Source organism: Giardia intestinalis, chromosome 5 (assembly GCF_000002435.2).
Source record: "Giardia intestinalis strain WB C6 chromosome 5, whole genome shotgun sequence".
Classification (NCBI taxonomy): Eukaryota; Fornicata; order Diplomonadida; family Hexamitidae; genus Giardia; species Giardia duodenalis.
In genome coordinates this window covers 1,280,072-1,299,057 of record NC_051860.1, presented here as the reverse complement: position 1 = coordinate 1,299,057, position 18,986 = coordinate 1,280,072, and the positions used below count along the sequence as shown (strand labels likewise).

The 18,986-nt window shown below is 48.6% G+C and overlaps 10 protein-coding genes across 10 annotated transcripts.

Moving 5' to 3' along the window:
• Window positions 1–343: 343 nt before the first annotated feature.
• Window positions 344–1,598, top strand: GL50803_0017243B (Outer-arm dynein beta; one part of a trans-spliced gene, as the record gives it). Coding sequence (XP_037902385.1) covers window positions 344–1,598 — 1,255 coding nt within the window.
• A 54-nt stretch (window positions 1,599–1,652) lies between these two features.
• On the bottom strand, window positions 1,653–2,336 carry GL50803_0016463 (O-sialoglycoprotein endopeptidase; the record flags this gene model as incomplete). Its single annotated transcript, XM_001705414.2, has 1 exon — window positions 1,653–2,336. One exon carries the CDS (start codon window positions 2,334–2,336, stop codon window positions 1,653–1,655), a length of 684 nt encoding a protein of 227 aa, XP_001705466.2.
• A 39-nt stretch (window positions 2,337–2,375) lies between these two features.
• GL50803_0024194 (Ankyrin repeat protein 1) lies at window positions 2,376–4,736 on the top strand (the record flags this gene model as incomplete). The annotated part of the gene is made up of 1 exon (XM_001705415.1): window positions 2,376–4,736. One exon carries the CDS (start codon window positions 2,376–2,378, stop codon window positions 4,734–4,736), a length of 2,361 nt encoding a protein of 786 aa, XP_001705467.1.
• Window positions 4,737–4,821: 85 nt separating this feature from the next.
• Window positions 4,822–8,163, bottom strand: GL50803_003470 (ABC transporter family protein; the record flags this gene model as incomplete). Its single annotated transcript, XM_001705417.1, has 1 exon — window positions 4,822–8,163. One exon carries the CDS (start codon window positions 8,161–8,163, stop codon window positions 4,822–4,824), a length of 3,342 nt encoding a protein of 1,113 aa, XP_001705469.1.
• Window positions 8,164–8,260: 97 nt separating this feature from the next.
• GL50803_0033807 (Ankyrin repeat protein 2) lies at window positions 8,261–10,180 on the top strand (the record flags this gene model as incomplete). Its single annotated transcript, XM_001705420.1, has 1 exon — window positions 8,261–10,180. The coding sequence occupies one exon, from the start codon at window positions 8,261–8,263 to the stop codon at window positions 10,178–10,180; it is 1,920 nt and encodes a 639-aa protein (XP_001705472.1).
• A 21-nt stretch (window positions 10,181–10,201) lies between these two features.
• GL50803_0090950 (ATP-dependent RNA helicase) lies at window positions 10,202–12,904 on the bottom strand (the record flags this gene model as incomplete). The annotated part of the gene is made up of 1 exon (XM_001705421.1): window positions 10,202–12,904. The coding sequence occupies one exon, from the start codon at window positions 12,902–12,904 to the stop codon at window positions 10,202–10,204; it is 2,703 nt and encodes a 900-aa protein (XP_001705473.1).
• Window positions 12,905–13,274: 370 nt separating this feature from the next.
• GL50803_0013863 (uncharacterized protein) lies at window positions 13,275–14,180 on the top strand (the record flags this gene model as incomplete). The annotated part of the gene is made up of 1 exon (XM_001705422.1): window positions 13,275–14,180. The coding sequence occupies one exon, from the start codon at window positions 13,275–13,277 to the stop codon at window positions 14,178–14,180; it is 906 nt and encodes a 301-aa protein (XP_001705474.1).
• On the bottom strand, window positions 14,167–14,934 carry GL50803_005206 (uncharacterized protein; the record flags this gene model as incomplete). The annotated part of the gene is made up of 1 exon (XM_001705423.1): window positions 14,167–14,934. The coding sequence occupies one exon, from the start codon at window positions 14,932–14,934 to the stop codon at window positions 14,167–14,169; it is 768 nt and encodes a 255-aa protein (XP_001705475.1).
• Window positions 14,935–15,007: 73 nt separating this feature from the next.
• On the top strand, window positions 15,008–17,623 carry GL50803_0016578 (uncharacterized protein; the record flags this gene model as incomplete). The annotated part of the gene is made up of 1 exon (XM_001705425.2): window positions 15,008–17,623. The coding sequence occupies one exon, from the start codon at window positions 15,008–15,010 to the stop codon at window positions 17,621–17,623; it is 2,616 nt and encodes an 871-aa protein (XP_001705477.2).
• A 30-nt stretch (window positions 17,624–17,653) lies between these two features.
• On the bottom strand, window positions 17,654–18,728 carry GL50803_0098054 (heat shock protein 90; one part of a trans-spliced gene, as the record gives it). Coding sequence (XP_001707991.2) covers window positions 17,654–18,728 — 1,075 coding nt within the window.
• Between the last annotated feature and the right edge of the window lie 258 nt (window positions 18,729–18,986).

Here is an 18,986-nt window from a genome sequence, read left to right as displayed (position 1 = left end):
TTGTGGTGGAGATAGGCGTCCCAATAATTTTGAAGTGCGCTTCAAAGGGCTCCGCGGGGAGGATGCCCAAGATATAAGTGGAAATTCATTAGACGAAAGAACTTTTTATGATTGTGAGAGTTTAAAAGCTAATCGAACCGCGACGCTTGCCAATCACTGGAGCGACACCCACTACAGTTTTCGAATCAAAAGGCCGCGGCCTAAGGATCTACCGCAGGGGGTGCGAGGAAGAATAGATAGAATTTAAAATGTAAATCTCTATGGCAGCAAAAATGGCAGCAAAAATTTAAAATGGCATACTGCTACTCACAGCTTTACTGACCAGACACATACTAACACACAGTTGGAACGTCCCCTACAACTTCAACAATGGCGACCTGACCATATGCAAGGATGTCTTGTTCAACTACCTAGAAAATAACACCAAAATCCCCTGGGACGACCTCAAATACATGTTTTGCGACATCTTCTACGGGGGACACGTCGGCGATGATCTGGATCGCCGGCTCATGCGCTCGTTTATGGACTCCTTGATGTCGGATGCTCTCTTTGAAGACGGGAAGTTCTTCGCCCCAGACTTCCCTGTGCCGTCCCCAATGAGCTACGACGGCTACAAGGCATACATTGCTGAGGCGCTTCCTGAGGAATCGCCGAAGATGTATGGTCTCCACCCCAACGCGGAGATCATGTTCCTTACTACTCAGTCAAACACCCTTTTCATGATGCTTATGCAGTTGCAGCCGCGCACCTCGGCCACAAGCACTAGTGGCGAACTCTCTCGCGAGGACCGCTGCAAGGCACAGTTGGAAGACATCCTGGATATGCTCCCCGAGAACTTTGACATGCTGGAGATTACCGATCGAGTGGAGGAGCGGACACCCTACGTCAGTGTCTGTCTACAGGAGTGTGGGCGCATGAATGAGCTGCTCTCCACAATAAAGTCGTCTCTCAAGGAACTTGCTTTGGGCCTCAAGGGCGACTTGACCATCTCCGAGCAAATGGAGGCCCTCATGCAGTCCATGTACCTGGATGTCGTGCCTGCTAAATGGGAAGCCGTTGCATATCCGAGTATGAAGTCTCTTGGCCCGTGGTTGAAGGACATGATACAACGCTGCGACCAGCTGGTTTCGTGGTCATCTGATCTCAATCTTCCAAAGGCTGTCTGGCTTCCAGCGCTTTTCAACCCGCAATCTTTCCTGCGCGCCGTCCTCCAGTCAACTGCCAGGATGAACCAGTGGCCTCTCGACAAGATGGCTCTCATCACCGATGTGACGAAAAAGGAGCTCTCGGAAATCACCGCTCCGCCAAGAGAGGGTGCGTATATCTACGGCCTCTACATGGAGGGCGCTCGCTGGGACAAGAAGGGCGGTTGTATCAGGGACTCCATCCTTAAGGACCTCTTCCCAGAGCTTCCGCCAATCTACTTAAAGGCAGTGACCGCAGACAAGGCGGACCTCAAGGACGTCTACGACTGCCCTGTATACAAGACAAAGAGGCGCGGCCCCACCTACATATGGACGTTCCAGATCAAGACGAGGGAGCCGCCCGCAAAATGGATCCTTGCTGGTGTATCTTTACTCATGGCGGCCGACATCTAACACCTTAGCTCACACCCGCAACAACCTCGATGTAAATGCGCTTTTGAGGCTTACTTACTTGTCGCTGTCGTCGTATGTGTCACTTGTGTGGCTGACTGACTCCTGGTAGTTGGTGGTCTGTTTCCGTAGCTCTCGCTCTCTTTGTTCGTTTTCTAGCTGGTTCATAACTTCCTCCTGCACAGCAAGCACCGCTTCACTCGTCTCACACGAGGCATAGCGATCGAGAAGCTCCTCGTTCAAATCGAGAAACGCTTTTGCATAGGGGAACCTCTGGATCGTGTCTAGAGCTTGGTCCCGATAGCCACATATCCACAGGCCTGCGGCAAAGGCCTCTGCGCAGTTCAGTTTAAAGGGCTTGCCATAGTTAACCTGGTTGCTTGCTAGGAGAAACGGAAGTAGTCGATGGTTTCTGCACTTCAGTTTTGTAATGGGCACCTGATCAGCTAATATCTCATTCCATGAACAATCAACGGTGGCAAGTCCATGCTGCTGTACCGTGTTTCGATCAAGTCTGGATATCACGTAGACCCCTTCGGAGCTCAAGAGTATCCCTTTGAAGAAGGCCGTTTTGGGGATGGAGCGGCAGAGATGAAGCTTTTCTAGTCGCTTGGCGGAACAGCGCTTAGAGTCACACTGATGGTAATCATAGGCAAACAAGGAGACCCGCCTGCTGGTGCATTCTCTGGAATCTTCTGGAGAGTCAGAACTGAGATCCTCAACCGAGGCCTTGCGCGGCATGCTTTTAAATCGCACAGAAAAAACTACCTTTGAGCCACCATGCGTGAGATACAGGCAATGACAGAAGCGGAATGGTTTAGGGCGATTATGGACCGCAATTATCTCCGTGTAAAGGCTTCTGTGAATGACTTCAAGGGCTCCCGAGACCTTGATGGCGACACAGGTCTGATTAAGGCAGTTCGGGGCAATGACATCGAGATGATCCGTATTCTCGCTCCTCATGAGAACAGAAGTGTTAACAGGGATGGGCGCACGGCACTTATCATTGCTGCCATGCATGAGTATCCCGAAGCCTGTTCCATTTTGGCGCCGTATGAGAAAATGGTGACACTTCCCGATAAGCGCACAGCTCTCATGCAGGCTGCGGCTACAGGGAGCGTATCGTGTGTGCGCGCTCTCACTGACCACTTTTTCCAGGAGATTGATGCACAGGGCTGGACTGCACTAGACTATGCTGTGACGCGCGGACACTACGATTGCGTGAGAATACTTTGTGAAACACAGAAGCCTACCTTAGAAAACATAGACCGTTGCATCGCAATGGCAGAGACGAGCAAGAAGGATAAGATCCTTACCTTTCTTACTAATTATAAAGAGCATACCTATGCAGCTAGAAATGATATACCAAGTAGAGATAATAGGGATAGGTCTATGACGATTGGGCCTGAAGACACTGGAATGCGTGCTTCTCCCAGTACTGCAGTCTCCGATAGATATGACTCTAACCTTTTGCCACTACAGACGATGCACAGCCGGTATACCGAATATTCCCAGTCTCAGAGCACTGCCACAGCGTCTCCTGGACAGAAAGCCTTTGACCCGCAACCCAATATCCATTATGACACGTTGGGTCCTCGACAGGCTGCAACTGAAATGGCCTCTTACAATAAGACTGGGAGTAAGCCGACCCCAACCGAGTCTCTTGATCTCCATGGGATCCTTCCTAGACGAAGTCCGTTGGGCACACTGGAATATACTTCACAATCTCGTAACTGCATTGACCTAAAGGACTTGTCCCCACACTTAGTTAATTATGGGAACAATAAGTCACTGATCAGCTCTGTTCCACCTCTAGATCCATTGCATAGTTACTCTTCATCTGCGCACACCTCTCCGCCACACAGGCTGCTAAGTTCACGATCTCTCTATTCGGGGGCAGGAGAGTCTGCTGCCGATACCGTAGCAGAGCTGCGAGAGTTGCGCAGCTCCATTGAACGTAGCAACCAGCACCAGAAGGCGCTGGAGAGTCAGCTCAATATCCTCCAGGCCACTATCGACTCCACGATCCAGCGGTCTCTTTCCGCTAGCAACTACGGACACAGCTCACACAAACAGACTGCCAACCAGCCATTGGATGGGGCCTTCTTTAACGGACCAATAACGCCTTCCACACACTCCAACTATGGAGCACCAATCACTGTCTCTCAATCCTTAGTGGCCCACGACTATCAAAAGAGTTCTTGCCAGGGGACAGAATACACACCTGATGTCGCAACAGATTATTCTAGCTCACCGTCTGCTCCCGTCCGCCCGCTAAACTCCTATACTAGGACGTCAGGCATTGATGACCTTGCTCTAACACCTAATACTTACGTGCACGCGGCTCAGTCCCAGACCACGCAAGAGCAGCCCTATAGCACCATTTCTGGGGGTCCTTATGCCCCCAACACTTTCACAGAAAGTCAGCAGAACGAGGGAGACGTTCTCGATCAAGATGGTACTACCGTTCTAATGCTTGCAGCACAAGCAAACGACAGCGTCTTGCTCCGTGAAAATCTGCACCTGGCAAAGAGGGTCAATAAGGTCGGCAAGACAGCCCTTATGTTTGCGGCCGAGCGAAACAATCTCGAGGCAGTTAACCTCCTTGTTACTCGAGAGGCTAAGATTCGCGCATTTGCCGACAACGACTACACTGCACTCATGTATGCAGCCCAGCGCGGCTACGCAGACTGCGTGAGAACCTTGGCGCAGTACGAATCTCGGCTGCACAGTAAGATGGGCTACACGGCCCTCATGCTTGCTGCCCAGAATAATCACGTCGAGTGCACTATGATTTTGAAGCCATATGAGGCAGGGATGCAAACGCCATCAGGCCTGACTGCCCTGATATGTGCCGCCTCCAACAGCAACGAAGAATGTGTTAAACTTCTCGTTGACAGGGAAGCAACACTGAGCACTACCGATCTGAGCCAGCAAGGAGCTGGCTTTACAGCTCTCATGGCTGCAGCGCGAACCGGGTCTTACGGCTGCACTAAGATCCTCCTACCATACGAAGCGCATCTCACCCAGGAGACTGGAAAGTCTGCACAGGATTGGGCCAATGAGTCCTGGTACTCCAATAGTAGGACCAGAGACCTCATCTACGAATATGGAGTATCCAGCAAGACAACACGAGTGTAAATAACGTGCTGCTCCGTACGGTATACGGAAGTTTACATACATGTGCATGGCCGCAGGGTACATCAGGCGGCATAACGCACCAAGGTTAAAGTGTGAGAACTACTTTGAAGAAGACGTCGTCCAAACTCGTGCGCGACAAGCACCAGTCTGTGATGACGCCGGGTTTCATCTGAATAAGCTGATCGATGGCCATGAAAATCTGAGAAATAGGGATGCTATCGGGAAGCTTATAAGTAAGTCTGCCGCTGAAAACGCGAATAAGCTGCAAGCTACTAGAGATGTAGCTGTTGACCAGTAAATGGCCACAGACTTCCCGCGATGTGTTAAGGGTCAACTCTCCGATAGCCATTGTCTCTGGCAGAGAGTTTCCTTCAGAGTCCAGGCCATGAAGGAGATGTTCTGTCTGATCTATCTTAGAGTTCTTTGAAAAATCGAAATCGTTCTTAACGGTAAACACGAGCTCATAGCCATTTCCAAACTTCTGCTGAAGATAAGAACATGTGCCGATGCACTTGAGCTGCCCAGCAACCATTATAGAAATGCGGTTGCAGAGCGCCTCCGCCTCATCCATGGCATGTGTGGTGAGCAGAATGGCACGGTTTGAGCGAACACGAAGAATGACGTTCCAGAGCTGCCGCTTAGATTCTGGGTCCAACCCTGTGCTTGGTTCGTCCAAATAAAGGACAGACGGCGACCCCGTAAGTGCTATCGCAACAGATAGCCGACGGCGCATGCCACCAGATAAAGACTTAGACGGCGTATTCGCCTTCTCGGCCAATCCAACGGCTTTGAGAAGATCGCTTACATGCTGTTTCTCCTGAGACCTGTGTATCCTTTTTAGACGACAAAAGTAGTTAAGATGCTGTCTACACGTGAGGGTAGGGTACTGAATATCAAACTGTGGGCATATACCCGTGATGTTCTGGATGGATGCCTTCATATCGGGATCTGTGAGATCTAGACCATTTATGTACGCCTCGCCGGTCGTCGCGCGGTGGAGCATCGTGAGGATGTTGATCGTCGTCGTCTTGGCGGCGCCGTTCGGGCCCAGGAGCCCGAGGCACTCGCCCTCTGCGACCGTGAAGGAGACGCCCCGGACCGCGTGCTTCTCGGGCGAGAGCCGCGTCGCGGGGTACGTCTTCGTCAGGTCTATCGCGCGGATCAAAGGAACACGTTCTTTGTTGTATTGAGAAAAGCCCTCACAAGCGGCTATGTGCTCCTGAATGACGTCCGAGTCGACGGGTCTCTTTAAGCCACCAATATGCTTACCAGTGTCAATGTCGAAGTACCTTTCGTCTCCATCTGCGGAGCAATCGTGGGGTAAGTCTAGAGTGGAAGCGTCCGTGCAATTCTGGTCCATGTAATTCTGCTTGGTTAACTTGGACAGCTCACAAGGAGACTGGGCCCCTTTCCAAGACATAGACGATGACTGAAGAAGACCTGGCTCGTTAGACACCTTTCGGCACATTAGGTCTGGATGAAAGATGGCCCAGATAACTGATTTCAGAATGACGCGCGTAGTCAAGTGCTTTGTATACTTCCTACGGATCTTATCGGCTTTATACACGATTGGAAATAGGAAAAATAGCCAGTGGTTAGGTATCCCCTTGCGTTTTGGCATCACAAGATCAATATACATACCTACAACCAGCATCACCAGAGTGGATATGACGGTGAATATCAGCGACCAGAGCACCGATTCACCAACAAAATCCGGTGATAGGTCCCCCCTCCTGCTGAACCGAAGATGATGCGCGGCGAGGTAGAGGGTATCCGTCTGAAGCATGGCGAGGGCTTGGAGCTGCGTCAGTATACTTACAGGACCAAAGACGGGGATGAGCGCATACCACTTGTTAATACTGCGGTCAATTATCGTCAAATCAGAGTACTTTATCCCATAAAGTAAGCCAATAACAGACACGACAATTGCAAGTGTCACACAGACTAGGGAAGAGTTTCTTCCCGTCTCAAAGAAGGCAGCCACAAAGGCAGAAAAAACGGGAATCATGAGAATAGTGAGGAGAATGGTTGGGACCCACGCTACGGGAGTATTGAGCTTTAGACCATTTAGGCCCCCGAACAATGACGAGAAGACGCAGATGAGAGCAACTATAGACGTGATCACTAACTGATAAACAAAGTCGCCAAGCCACCGGTATATGTACCGAAGTCCCATCATGTAGTGCAGATGGTTTATCCCCTCGCCCTTCTCTTGCGACAGCCGGTACGAGAAAAGGGGCGTGAGAATGAAGAAGCAAAACGGAAGAATGAAGCACATGTACATTGGGGTGTACATATCAGGCCCTATGTCATTTGCATTTACGTTGCGCCAGAACTGCTTATAGTTCCCATCTATAACGGGAGCGTAAAGAGGTGCATATATGTTTTCTGCGGGTAAGGAGGGGGTGGGGATAGAGTATATCTGATTGATGAGGGCACGAATATTGATGCTGAACATGTTGTACTGCAGATTCAGAAGCCGCAGATAGTCATTTTGACTGACAAAAAACGTCTGCTTTTTATAGTATCCATACACACTATAGCCTGAACTTATAGTGACCACGGTATCCGCAGCGTTTGTTCCTGTGACCTGCATTGGACGGTCTGGCTGCTTGCTAATATCCACAGCAAGTAGAGGTATATCGTGCATGAGAAAACCCTTTTTAACCTGCTCATTCACCATGTTATTTGCTCGGTAAGCTTCGGCAGTCCGCGTCGCATGAGTGAAGAGGCGCCGAATCGTCTCTGGCAAATGATCAATCCGCTTGTCATCATAATCTGTGCTAACCACGCTGCCAGGTTGTACGGTTATAGGCAGCGGTGAGGAGTGAATCGCTTCAACAAACACCTGGTCTGCTGCTTGGGTTGCAGAGACGTCAATATCTGCGGCGCCGCCAGGATACAGGTCTGTGCGATCGTAGTCATAGTTACTGAGGTACCTCTTCATATCCGTGAAGTAGGGATACGTGATAATCCGGTAGAGCCCGTCAACCCATACAGAGTCAGAAACTGTCCTCAGACCAGCCTTATACTCATAGCCAACAGGATACTTCATCCCCATAAACCCCAGATACCCTGTGTTCTCCACCGTCGAGTCATAAGAAAGAGATCCCAGGTCCACCCCTTCTCTCTTCAAAAACAGGAAGTTATAGTTTGCATCTTTGTGAGCCGAGGCCGATGGTATAAGATCATGGTTTTCAGTTACTATCTGAGCATTAGGGTCCACAGCTGTCTTGTCCTGAGCCAGGTAGAAGTAGTGTACCTTAATGATAACACCCATGAGGATGGCAACAATGCCCACCACTATCACCAATCCGTACCATGACCGCTGGAGAAGGTCGATGTTCTTGCAAAAAACGCCAACAAATTGTCTTCTGGGCCTCGCGCGCCGAAGGACAAAACCCCTATCAAGGGAATTGGCAACCATTTATTTTTAATCCCTTGTCTGATCGAACTTGCCAAGCGGCTAAGCAGTTTACGGATAACTGTACAGAGCTTTGGGGGCTTCCGAATCTACAGAAATCATGGCCTATCAAAATCTTACAACGTCTGATACCACACCTTTGTACTATAATTCTGTAGTAGCAATGTTAGACCGAGATACTGATTTACTTAACGCGATACAGCAGCGAGATATACTGAATGTTATCAGATTGTGTCCTAGATATTGGGGTACCAGAAACGAGGCGGGGTTAACGGCTCTGCACCTGGCCGTGAGAAGTTCGTTTTTCCTCGGTGTAAGGGTGCTCAGAACGTATGAAGCACGTCTCCGTCTTCCAAATGGACGAACTGCCCTTATGGAAGCCACTATACAACGAAGCATCCGGACCATTTTACTGTTGAGACGCTTTGAGAAACGCTGCCAAGACAGAAGCGGCAAGACCGCGCTCATGTTTGCAGCTGGAATGGGGTGTTATAGGGCTGTGCACATACTTGCTCCTCTTGAGAGTGGCTTGCGCGACACACATGGTTTAACAGCGCTTATGCATGCCACCCTGGCCAATTCTGTATCGTGCGTGAGAGCACTGCTGCGCCACGAGGCCAAACAAGTGGATCTTCAGGGTCGATCAGCACTGATCTACGCGGTAATGTACGGCTGCTCGGCTGTTATCCCTCTTCTGCTTAAGCTGGAAGCAGGGCTACAAGATAACAAGGGGAACACGGCCTTCATCTATGCGTGCAGGTCAAATTCTGTGTGGATGCTGTCTCAACTCTATCCTTACGAGCGAGCAATTGTGAATAAAAGGCGTCAAACAGGCCTTATGAACGCAGCTATGACACACTCCATTGATGCGGTTTCGTTCCTTATAGCCAAAGAAAGGTCGTCTCTTCCCTCATCTTCGCACTCTGATTCAGTGAAGCCGCTGAAGCAGTCTCACTCGAGGAAAGGCAATATCTGCCGCACGTGCCTTGATCATCTTGTGCTCTGTTTTAATCATAGTTCCGTCTGCTCAATGGCAGTAAGCTCTGCTTTGGAGTTCTGTATGAGGCTGGCACTAGTTCTATCGTGTCGGTTTCAAGATCTCAAGGAAGAGGTGGTGCGATATTTCCCTGTGGTCTACCTTACTATCGCTTCCCTACTGCATGTGTATTTGCTACCCATTTATGTCTATATATGTCGGTTTCTTGTTCTATTGCGAAGAGATATTAAGTTTCTATTCACTACTAGGGTAGAAATCAAATTAGAGTCTAACGAATTGTATCTACCTATAACAGCATCTACCAAAAGTAGCTTCTATACTCGTGGAAAGCGACACTTAAAATATTCTGCCGGAGCCAGACGGGACCTCGCCCAGCTGGGGTCTCAAGACGCATACGGATTCACTGCCATGATATACGCATGCAAAGTCAAGAACCTTCACATAGTAAAGGCCCTAGCGCCCTATGAGGCGGGAATTCAAACGATGAATGGAGAATATGCTCTCTCCGTTCTTTTACGAAATGCAGATGAAATTCCTTCGGTGCTCATAGATGCAGAATCGCACCTCTGTGATAATGATCTGAAACGACCATGTGAAATAGCATTTGAAGCTGGTCACGTAGCATTGGGGAAGATGCTTGTAGAGCAGATTGTTGACCCATGCATGACCAATATCGCCCACTGTTCTCGGGTCCGGGCAGCGCTCCTTGAGATCGAGAGAGCCTTTGAAATGATGATCAGCACACCTTCATATTTGGACTGGGCTGAGGATGTGCTTGAATTGAAGGAAAGCATCTACAATGCCATTTTCGACTCCATTAGCCCTATTGACCAGGATATTGACCTATGCCTTGACGTTTTGGGATTTTTTGCTGGTGAGAACACCTGCGTTGTTTGTTACGATAGACCAGCTAGCATGATATCTCTTCCATGCAGACACTTTATTTTATGTCCGGAGTGTAGCACAAAGCTGACCAAGTGCCCTGTGTGCATGGTTTTGACAGAAAGCTACATATCTATTTGACTCTTTCAGTATCATCTAATATTAACGACGCTTCCTGGACGATGGATTCGCTCCTTTTCTCTTTTTCTTGCTTCGTGAGATAGCTCGCACTTTCTCCAGGTGCTTCTTGCTTTCTCGTTCTTTAACAACTTGCGCGCGAGTTGGCATGGACCGCTCTATGGACGTGTCCACCTTCGAGGCAGGAGCTTTACGAACCAGTCTTCCACTATTGATGGCTCTTTCTATCGCCATCCTGCGGCGACGTCCAAGACCTTGACCAGTCAATAGCTCTCTCGCCTCCATGTCTGTGACTGTGTCTTGCTGTCCACCAGGCATTACAGAAAGGCTGGTCTTCTGCTTCCATTTCTTGTAAAGGGTTTGCTTTGTGTCTGGAGTCACCTCTATCCACTTGCCTGTAGATTCATTGAACCTCTTCTGGGTTATCTTCTTCTTTCCAACGGATCCGGCGTTGCTAATTGTCTTGGGCTCTTCTGCCTTGATTTCCACGTTTTCGTACCGTTTGCGCAGCGGATTCCATCGTCTCTCAAACGTCTTTCTTCTAAGAATAGAGGCTAGCCCCTCCCTATCATCTGGAATAAAGTCAGCAATGACGTTCTCTATAGAGTCTTTGCTTCCCACCAGGACACCCTTGACAGCTGTCTGAGCATCTATGAATGAGCCTTTAGATTCAGGCTTCGGGGGCTGTATGTCTGAGATGTAAAGATTGTCTCCATGGGAAGAACTGCCCGCCTGTGTAGCATTAATTTTCCGCTTCTCGAGAGCATCCTTCCCTAAGATAGTATAGCGCTCCAGGTCGTCCTTGGTCATGTAGTATTTCACTAAAGGTTCCTTTAGCCCTACGAAACCAGTATCTGATGCTCCAGAGTTATCCAGCGCATTATCTTTGCCGAGCTTCTGTAGCTCGGTTGCTACAAGCTGTCTTTCTCGTGCCTTTTTCTCCACAATCCGCCGCATGTTGAGCATGGCAACTGATGAAGCGTCACCGTTGCTTTCCATGACCCGAAGCTCAAGTTGGTGCGTGGGCAGTTTAAACGAGTATAACACCTTTGAGAGATGCTCCAACGCAGCCTCTTGTTTCTCTTTTCCCGCAGATCCCACCGTTTCAATGTCTAGCTTACGAACGAGGGGATGCTCATAAATCATATTGCCAGTGATGATCTCCTTTGCCCTCTCCGTGCTCAATGGGCTTGCACTTTTGCGCATGGAGTTAACCTGTTTCATGGCGTTGTTTGCTGTTTTTTGCTGCGTACGGACATCCTGGCCATACTCTCCGAGCGTCCGGAGAACGTCTGCATATATAACGTCCAACAAGTGACCAGGTATAGAAGCCACTAGGCCCTGGAATGGAGAATGCGTGGCGTGCTTTCCGACTAGGCATGCAAATGTTGAGCAATCCACGCCAAGGGTATTACAATTATTCAGAAATGTAGCTACGGCGTCATCACTTGAGCGCATACTATGAAACTTAATGCCTATATGGAGCATCACATCCAGACAGTAAGGAAGTTCGTCTCCTTCGATGATTGAGACACAAAGCCCATATGAGCCTGCACGCGCAGACCTACCAACCCTATGCACATAATTCTTCCCGGAGGATGGAAAGTTATAATTAATCACACAGTTCAAGTTAGGAATATCAATTCCTCTAGCAGCAACGTCAGTAGAAATAAGTATGCTGTAGCGACCCTTATCAAATTCGGATAGAGCAAGCGTGCGCTGCTTCTGATCCAGTGACCCATAGATACAGGTTGCGCGAAGATTATTGGCCTGTAGAATGGATGTGAGATACTCACAGTGGTGCTTGGTGGCGACAAAGACGAGCAATCGCCAGGTTTTAGGCACAAGTTCTCGACATATGTATAAGAGAGCAGCCTCACGGTAGTTTATCGGACAATATATAAATTGATTTGTCAGTTCGTTGGGAAGAACCATGTCGTTCTCTGCTGCTATAATTGTTGGATTTTGGAGGCGTGCTTTAGAAAAAACTGCTAGATTGTTTGGCATGGTTGCTGAGACCATTATAATTTGGTAGCCTAAGAAGTCACGGGCAGATCTAGTTTCGGTGATGTGTCCGCCAGTACGCTCTGCAGGAAGCAGATCAAGGATCTCGTTCACCTGCTGTTGAAAGTTCATTTCGAACATCCTATCGGACTCGTCAAAGCACACATACTCTATGGATTTGAGCTGCGATTTGAAAGTGGACACTTGATCGTGGATGTGCAGGATACGGCCTGGGGTACACACAATAATATCTGGATTTGCGGTCAAAGCGGTAAATTGTTTTTCCAGTGCTTCGCCACCAACGAGCAGACAAACGCGGAGTTCAGGGTCAGTGAAGCGAGAAAGCTTTCTTATAACCCCTCCGATCTGCACACACAGCTCACGAGTTGGAGCAATGACTAATCCGCGTATCCCCGTAGTAGCCCTGTGGCAACCGAGAAGATTGACAAGAGGAATCGAGTATGCAGCTGTTTTCCCCGAGCCCGTTTTGCTCACCACGCACGCATCGCCTCCGTCAATAATGACAGGAATGGCGGCCTTCTGGATTGATGTCAAGGTAGAATATCCGAGTGAGTGGATCGCCTTAAGAACAGGAGGACTGAGCTTTCCCAACTTCTCAAACTGTGAGAGGGGGCGCCTGCTGCTCCGCGCCTTGCTAGTTTCGTCCGTGCCAAACACCCCGCGGGCGCGGTCATCGAGCTCCTGATCGTGGTAGTCATTCATGGCGATCAGTGTTCCCCCAAATTAAATGCTGTGCTGCTATTTGCATCGCCATTACAAGTGGAAATAGCATGATTGCATGTGTTTTAGATTAATATTGCACAATTCTAATAGGGAAGTGAGTCTTCATACTGATTGATCCAGCAATACTCTCAGCCACTTTTTTGTATCATTGGTACATATGTGGTGGCTCGTTACTAAGTCAAATTAATTTCTTGAACTGAGATCAGTGATTACACTCTTACAGCTAAGGAAGTATTAGTTAGTGTGGCGCGCGGCCAGTTTTCCACCTTCTATTAAGCTTGAGAGAAAACCCGCTCTGCTCTTGTTAAGATTTAAGTGGAAATTGTTTGATTTGACGGACACAGAGCTCATGCGCTATCAAAACGTCTTTCTGTTTGACATCCCACAAGAGATGGTCCAGGTTTCTAATGGTGTGGACATAGACGTATCTAAGCCTGTCTGGAAGGGAGGACGCGTCTCTTTCATTACTAAGTCGCCAATGCATGTCACCGAGCAGACAACTGTTCTGGCCAGTACCGTGTCTTCGTCGATACCAGTAATGCACACCAAGACAGAATATCTCTACTACTTTTGCATTTCGGAAAACTATGTGGGATTTTTGTTTTACAAATCCTTGAGAGATGCGATGATCCGTGATGGAATCTTGGAGTCTATCTATGACCCGAGGCTGTCCTTTATCACCAGAAAGAATGAGCGAATTTTGTCAGTGTACATAAACCATTTCTTAGAAACTCCCAGTGATGTTGCCAATAGAGGGGAGCAGAACTGCATGATCTACGATGCTATGATAGATGTAACGGACTTACAAGTTGTTTGCGCCGATAAGCTGAGCTGTAGAGAAAAGTATGCAGAAGTTAGCGCCAGATATCGATCTGACTTCTCCTTCATTCGCAGTGGTATATACTCTACCAAGGAGTGCTTTGGCTTTATCTTAGAACGAAATGGCTGCATCCCAATCAGATTGTTCGTTTTCCAATCTGAATTAGAATATTCAAAGAGTTCATATCACGGCTCTACAGTAAAAGATGAAGATGGACAGAAAATAGAGTTTCAGGATGTGAAGCATGGAAGCGTTGTTGTGGAGAACAAATCGGTAACCTTGAAGTCGCTCTCAGAGGTTTCGTTCTGTGTTGATAATGGGCACTATTCGGCATGGATTTGCTTTGCTGGCCAAAATACAATTGACTATGAATCAAGAGCGATGGGCGACGACTTTTACTGCATGTTTCTGGTGAAGCAGTCTACGACTTTGTAGTACCTTCTGTGATGCATAGACAGGCATCAAGAAAAGTAAATACGTATACAACGATAGCAGCAGCGGACATGGCACATCCCATCTCCTTGGCCTGATGGCGATAATCAGATAGGTGACGTAACAAATGGGCGGCATCCGTGCCCATAATGATCGCCAGGATGAAGAATATCGAACAGGCCCCAATGATCATGGTGAGCGCCTTCATTAGCAGGTTGTTTGTTGATGCTAAGGGCGACCCTATCACTATGGTTATTACCCATGCGCTGCTAATGCACACCATAGCCAGCCCTGTGTATCTAGCAATTATGTATGCATTAGTACCAGCAGAATTGCTCACAATTACTCCACTACTATTTGCCGAATCGTATTTATAATAGATGAGCGAGGACGTGATAAATGATACAACATCAAACACTGCCACTGTTGTGACTCCCGTAATCGCCCTGTGCAGATATCTTGCACTCCTAATACTTCGGCAGCAACAACAATAGAAAATAGACATGAGTATAGCTAGTATCGCCAGCACAGCTGCAAAGCATACAATGGCTAACAAAAAGAAGACAGAGTGCCTCTCCTCTTTCTCTAAAGTTTTAATGCAACCAATGAACTTGACGCCTTTGCGCATGCACGCCTCAAGGCCTACTCTTAAAGAGGTTGGATCACGCTTGACAAAGCCAAAAAGCGTGCCATATAAGATTATTGACAATCCGGTTGCTATGAAACTTACTGCATTGTTATGTGTGTATAGCCCCATTTTAATTTCTATGATTCTTTTCCCTGCGCAGGGAACAGGTTAGTAAGCGTGGATGGAGGCTGAATATATAAAAATGAATCTTGGTGGGTATTTGGACCTGCTGGACAAACTAGAGCGGTCCCGCACAACCATGGAGGACTGCTCTGCTGTTGCTGACGCCCTACTAGCAAATGTTGCGCTCATGTGCCGTGCAGATAGCATTTTTCAATTCACTGTTCCAGTGCTCCAAAAACTAGTTAAGGTCCTTTGCGCACACCCCATCTTTCTTACTAGTGAAAAAATGGCTCATTTCCTAGCCTTCGTGCTGAAAGAAGCATTACCTGTAGTGGATTATACCACCCTGTTTCTACTTCTAAAACTAGTGGTGAACTCTCTGCTTAATTCAGCCATATCTATCCAGAATGAGGCTTCCAGTGGAATGCTTCCTACTTTAGATTTTTCTCCGGCGCTACTTCGGCTTTTTATCAGTGTCTTACTCATGATTAGATTGCAACACGGGCCACTGCACATGGATACTTTTGACGAATACACATATCCATCTTTGCATTCTTTGTACTGCGCCGTATCCAGTCTTTCATATACCTGCTTGGCCACTCTTGAGAAGCTTCTATCTACGACAAAGCAAACTCTGGCTGCGTCGGAGAAACAGCTAATCTGCCATTTAATTGAGTTGACAGTATCACTCGCGCTCTTGTTTAATTTCAGACAGACAGCAAACCTTTACGCATCCACCAAACTAAGCACGCTGCTGGAAGGGAGAAACTACACGTATACTACCATAGTGTATCAATACGTCTTACGGTATTTCCTAAGCAATAGCACCGAACACATTCCTCCAATGTTTCTGAGTAACATCCTCAAGAAGCTAGTTACATTTACGCTGGACCCCCCTCCTACAGGTGCCGAGAATGGTACCTGCGAACCCGCCATCAAGCACATCTTCGCGCAAACCTTCGCATCTAGTAGGGCAATCTTCCAAGATATCCTAGTGTCATTTTATCTCTTTACCGTTGTGTTCTCACCTTTGCAGATGTCCAGCAAGACACCTTTAGCATTTGCCAAGCTTACGCAAGATGGCGTCCAGCGAGTCTCGATACTCGTTCGGTTTGCTCTGAACGACTGCTCTCCACTAAACAGGCCGTACTGCGTATTGCTTTTCCTTTCTCTAATGGGGAGTGGGGACGTCTCATCGGCATTCTCAGCTATGCCCTTTAAACAGATGCACACTGCCTTCATAGATGAGTTCATCAGAGCTCGGGGATACGAGCTCCTCTTCAGCGAGATAGCCGACTGTAAAGGATACTCCGCCTACTCGGCCATGTTCCTCGCACACCTGTACCGCGTGACACTGTCGCCTATATCTTCCTTCAGAGTTACATTTGCTATTCCCAAAGAGAAGATCGGCGGGAAGCTTATGTCTTTTCAGGTTGTCAAGGCTAATCTTAAAGGGTGCTTCACAGCAATGGAGTCAATCGTTAATAGGCTGACCAATCAATCTCCATCATCCTTCGAAAGAGAACATAATGCTTTGCTGCAATATTACTTTGTTCTTTTATCGACTCTTGGCCGATTTATAGCCTATACCGCGACAAGTGTTTGTGTTAATATATTTTCTTCAGAGGAGATTGACTCCTTGATAAGACAAACTATTACTTTGACAACAACAATGCAACGTATTTACTGGGAACACCTTGATAGATCTTTGGAGCTTCTCACACATATTTCAGACTTGCTGATTTTCAATACGGTCTGTTTTGCTACACACGCTGGCTCTGCCTTGAGTACGCCTCTTCCAGCCACGCGCAAAGTTGATCAATCTCTGCTGTCCGCCATTTCAGAGCTTAGTTCTAGCGCAAAACTTATCCAGGGTGCTCGCTATGACAGCAAGGAAACCCACTGCTCTCATGAACAAAGCAATGGTTGCCACAAGCCTGCACCACTGCACCCCGGTCTTGTACATATACGATTAATAGGGAGTTGCATCACCGCCCTTGTTCTATCGTCAACATCATATCTTGATAGATTGCCTGTTGTAAACCAGGGTCTCCTCCAGTCTGCTGCCACACTTGCTATCCGAATGTTCAATTCGAGATTTCCTGTCTGTCTATCCAATCTTTCTGTCGAGGGGCTCCGTGAATTGACAGTACGGCAGGCCCTTCCCCCCAGACCTGTACCTTTGGAGGAATCTGACCACAGCAGTCGGCACAGTCACAGTCAGCTGTCGTCTCAACAGACTGACGAGGAACTCAAATCTGAGCTGCAAGGCGAGAAGCTTGTAAGACAGCAGCTCCAGCTCCAACTGAAAAAGGTTGAGGAGACGCTTAGCAGTGTTCAACAGGAGAGCGATACACGTGGTACAGAGATAGTCTCATTGAGAACAATTCAAGAGCAGACACGTCTCAAGGTCGAGAACTTGGAGCAGTGCCTTCGGGCGCGTGAAAACGAGCTGTCTCTGAAGAACACAGAAGTACAGCTCTTAAAGACCAAGCTTAACGAAGCTCAGTTGCAATTAGATTCCGTCCGTGCAGCTCTAGCACAATTAGAAACAGAGTGCAACGCCGCCCATGCGGCAGCCGCCCAGTACAGCGACGAGGCGACACAGCTCCGAAGCGGGATGCAGTCCATATCGCTGATCGTCTCCGACTACGCAGGATACCTCCGGCCGCGACCCAGGCACCCGCCGCTCTGAAGCACAAAGTAACACAACAAGTTCACAGTCTCAGTCAACTTCGTCAACGTCCTCCTCATCATGGCACTCCTCAAGGGCAGGAAGGTCGCTAGCAGGGGCAGCGGCGGTGTCGTCTCCCAGGCTGACACGGACCATGGCGTGAATGCGCTTGGCAAAGGTTGCGGTGTCCTCAATGTCGAACCCGCTCTGGATAAGGGCCGTCTCGAAAAGAAGGGTTGTGATGTCCTTGACATAGAGGTTCTCTGCGTCGTCGTCGAGCTTAGAGGCGAGATTCTGGATGATGCTGCTGTCGGGGTTAAGCTCCAGGGTCTTCTTTCCGGCCATCACGCTGCCCAGAGTGTCGTCTCTCAGCGCCTGGTGCTTCATGATCTTGCTCATCGTGGCAGTCCAGCCCCACTCTGCGGTGACGAGGATGCACGGGGTGTCTACAAGGCGATCACACCCGACGCGGACTCCCTCGACCTTATCGCCAAGGACCTCCTTCATGTACTTGCAGAGCTTTGCGAAGCGCTCCTTCTTCTCCTCCTGCTCCTTCTTCTCGTCTTCCGTGAGCTCAAGGTCGATGCCGTCCTTGGTTATGCACTTCAACTGCTTACCCTCAAACTCCTTGAGCGAGGAGGTCATATACTCGTCGATGGCCTCGTCCATAAGCAGAACCTCTATGCCCTTCTTGTTAAACCTCTCGAGGAACGGAGACTCCTTCAGGTTCTCGAGAGAGTCGCCTGTGATGTAGTAGATCGACTTCTGGTTTTCGGGCATGCGGGTGACGTAATCGTCGAGGGACGTGCGCTTGTCCTTGGACTTTGTACTGTAGTAGCGCAGAAGCTTGGCGAGCTTGCCACGGTTCTCGCTGTCCTCGTGGATACCGAGCTTGATGGACTTTCCAAACTGCTTGAGGAACGTCTCATACTTGTCCTTGTCATCCTCGAGGTCCTTGAAGAGCTTGAGAGCCTTGTTGATGAGGTTCTTGCGGATTGTGTTGACGATGCGATTCTTCTGGAGCATCTCACGGGAGATGTTCAGCGGAAGATCGTCGCAGTCGACCACGCCCTTGAGGAACGTGAGCCAGTCGGGAACAATATCTGTACATTCGTCTGTGATAAACCTGCGTGTTAGTTATAGGGAAGTCGTGTATACTGTATGTGTGCGAGAACTCCGCCTCGACCGGACACCGCGCGCCACACCCGCACCCCTCAGCATGCGGACATCGTCACGATGCGGTACAAGGCACCAGTAATTTTATTTCCCCCGAATTGATTCACCCTTGATCACTGATTGATTAAAATAAGCATAATTTTACGTGAAAGTAAAATTTTACAGCTCTTTTATTATTTATTCATTTTCGGTCAATCGCTTGGCACTG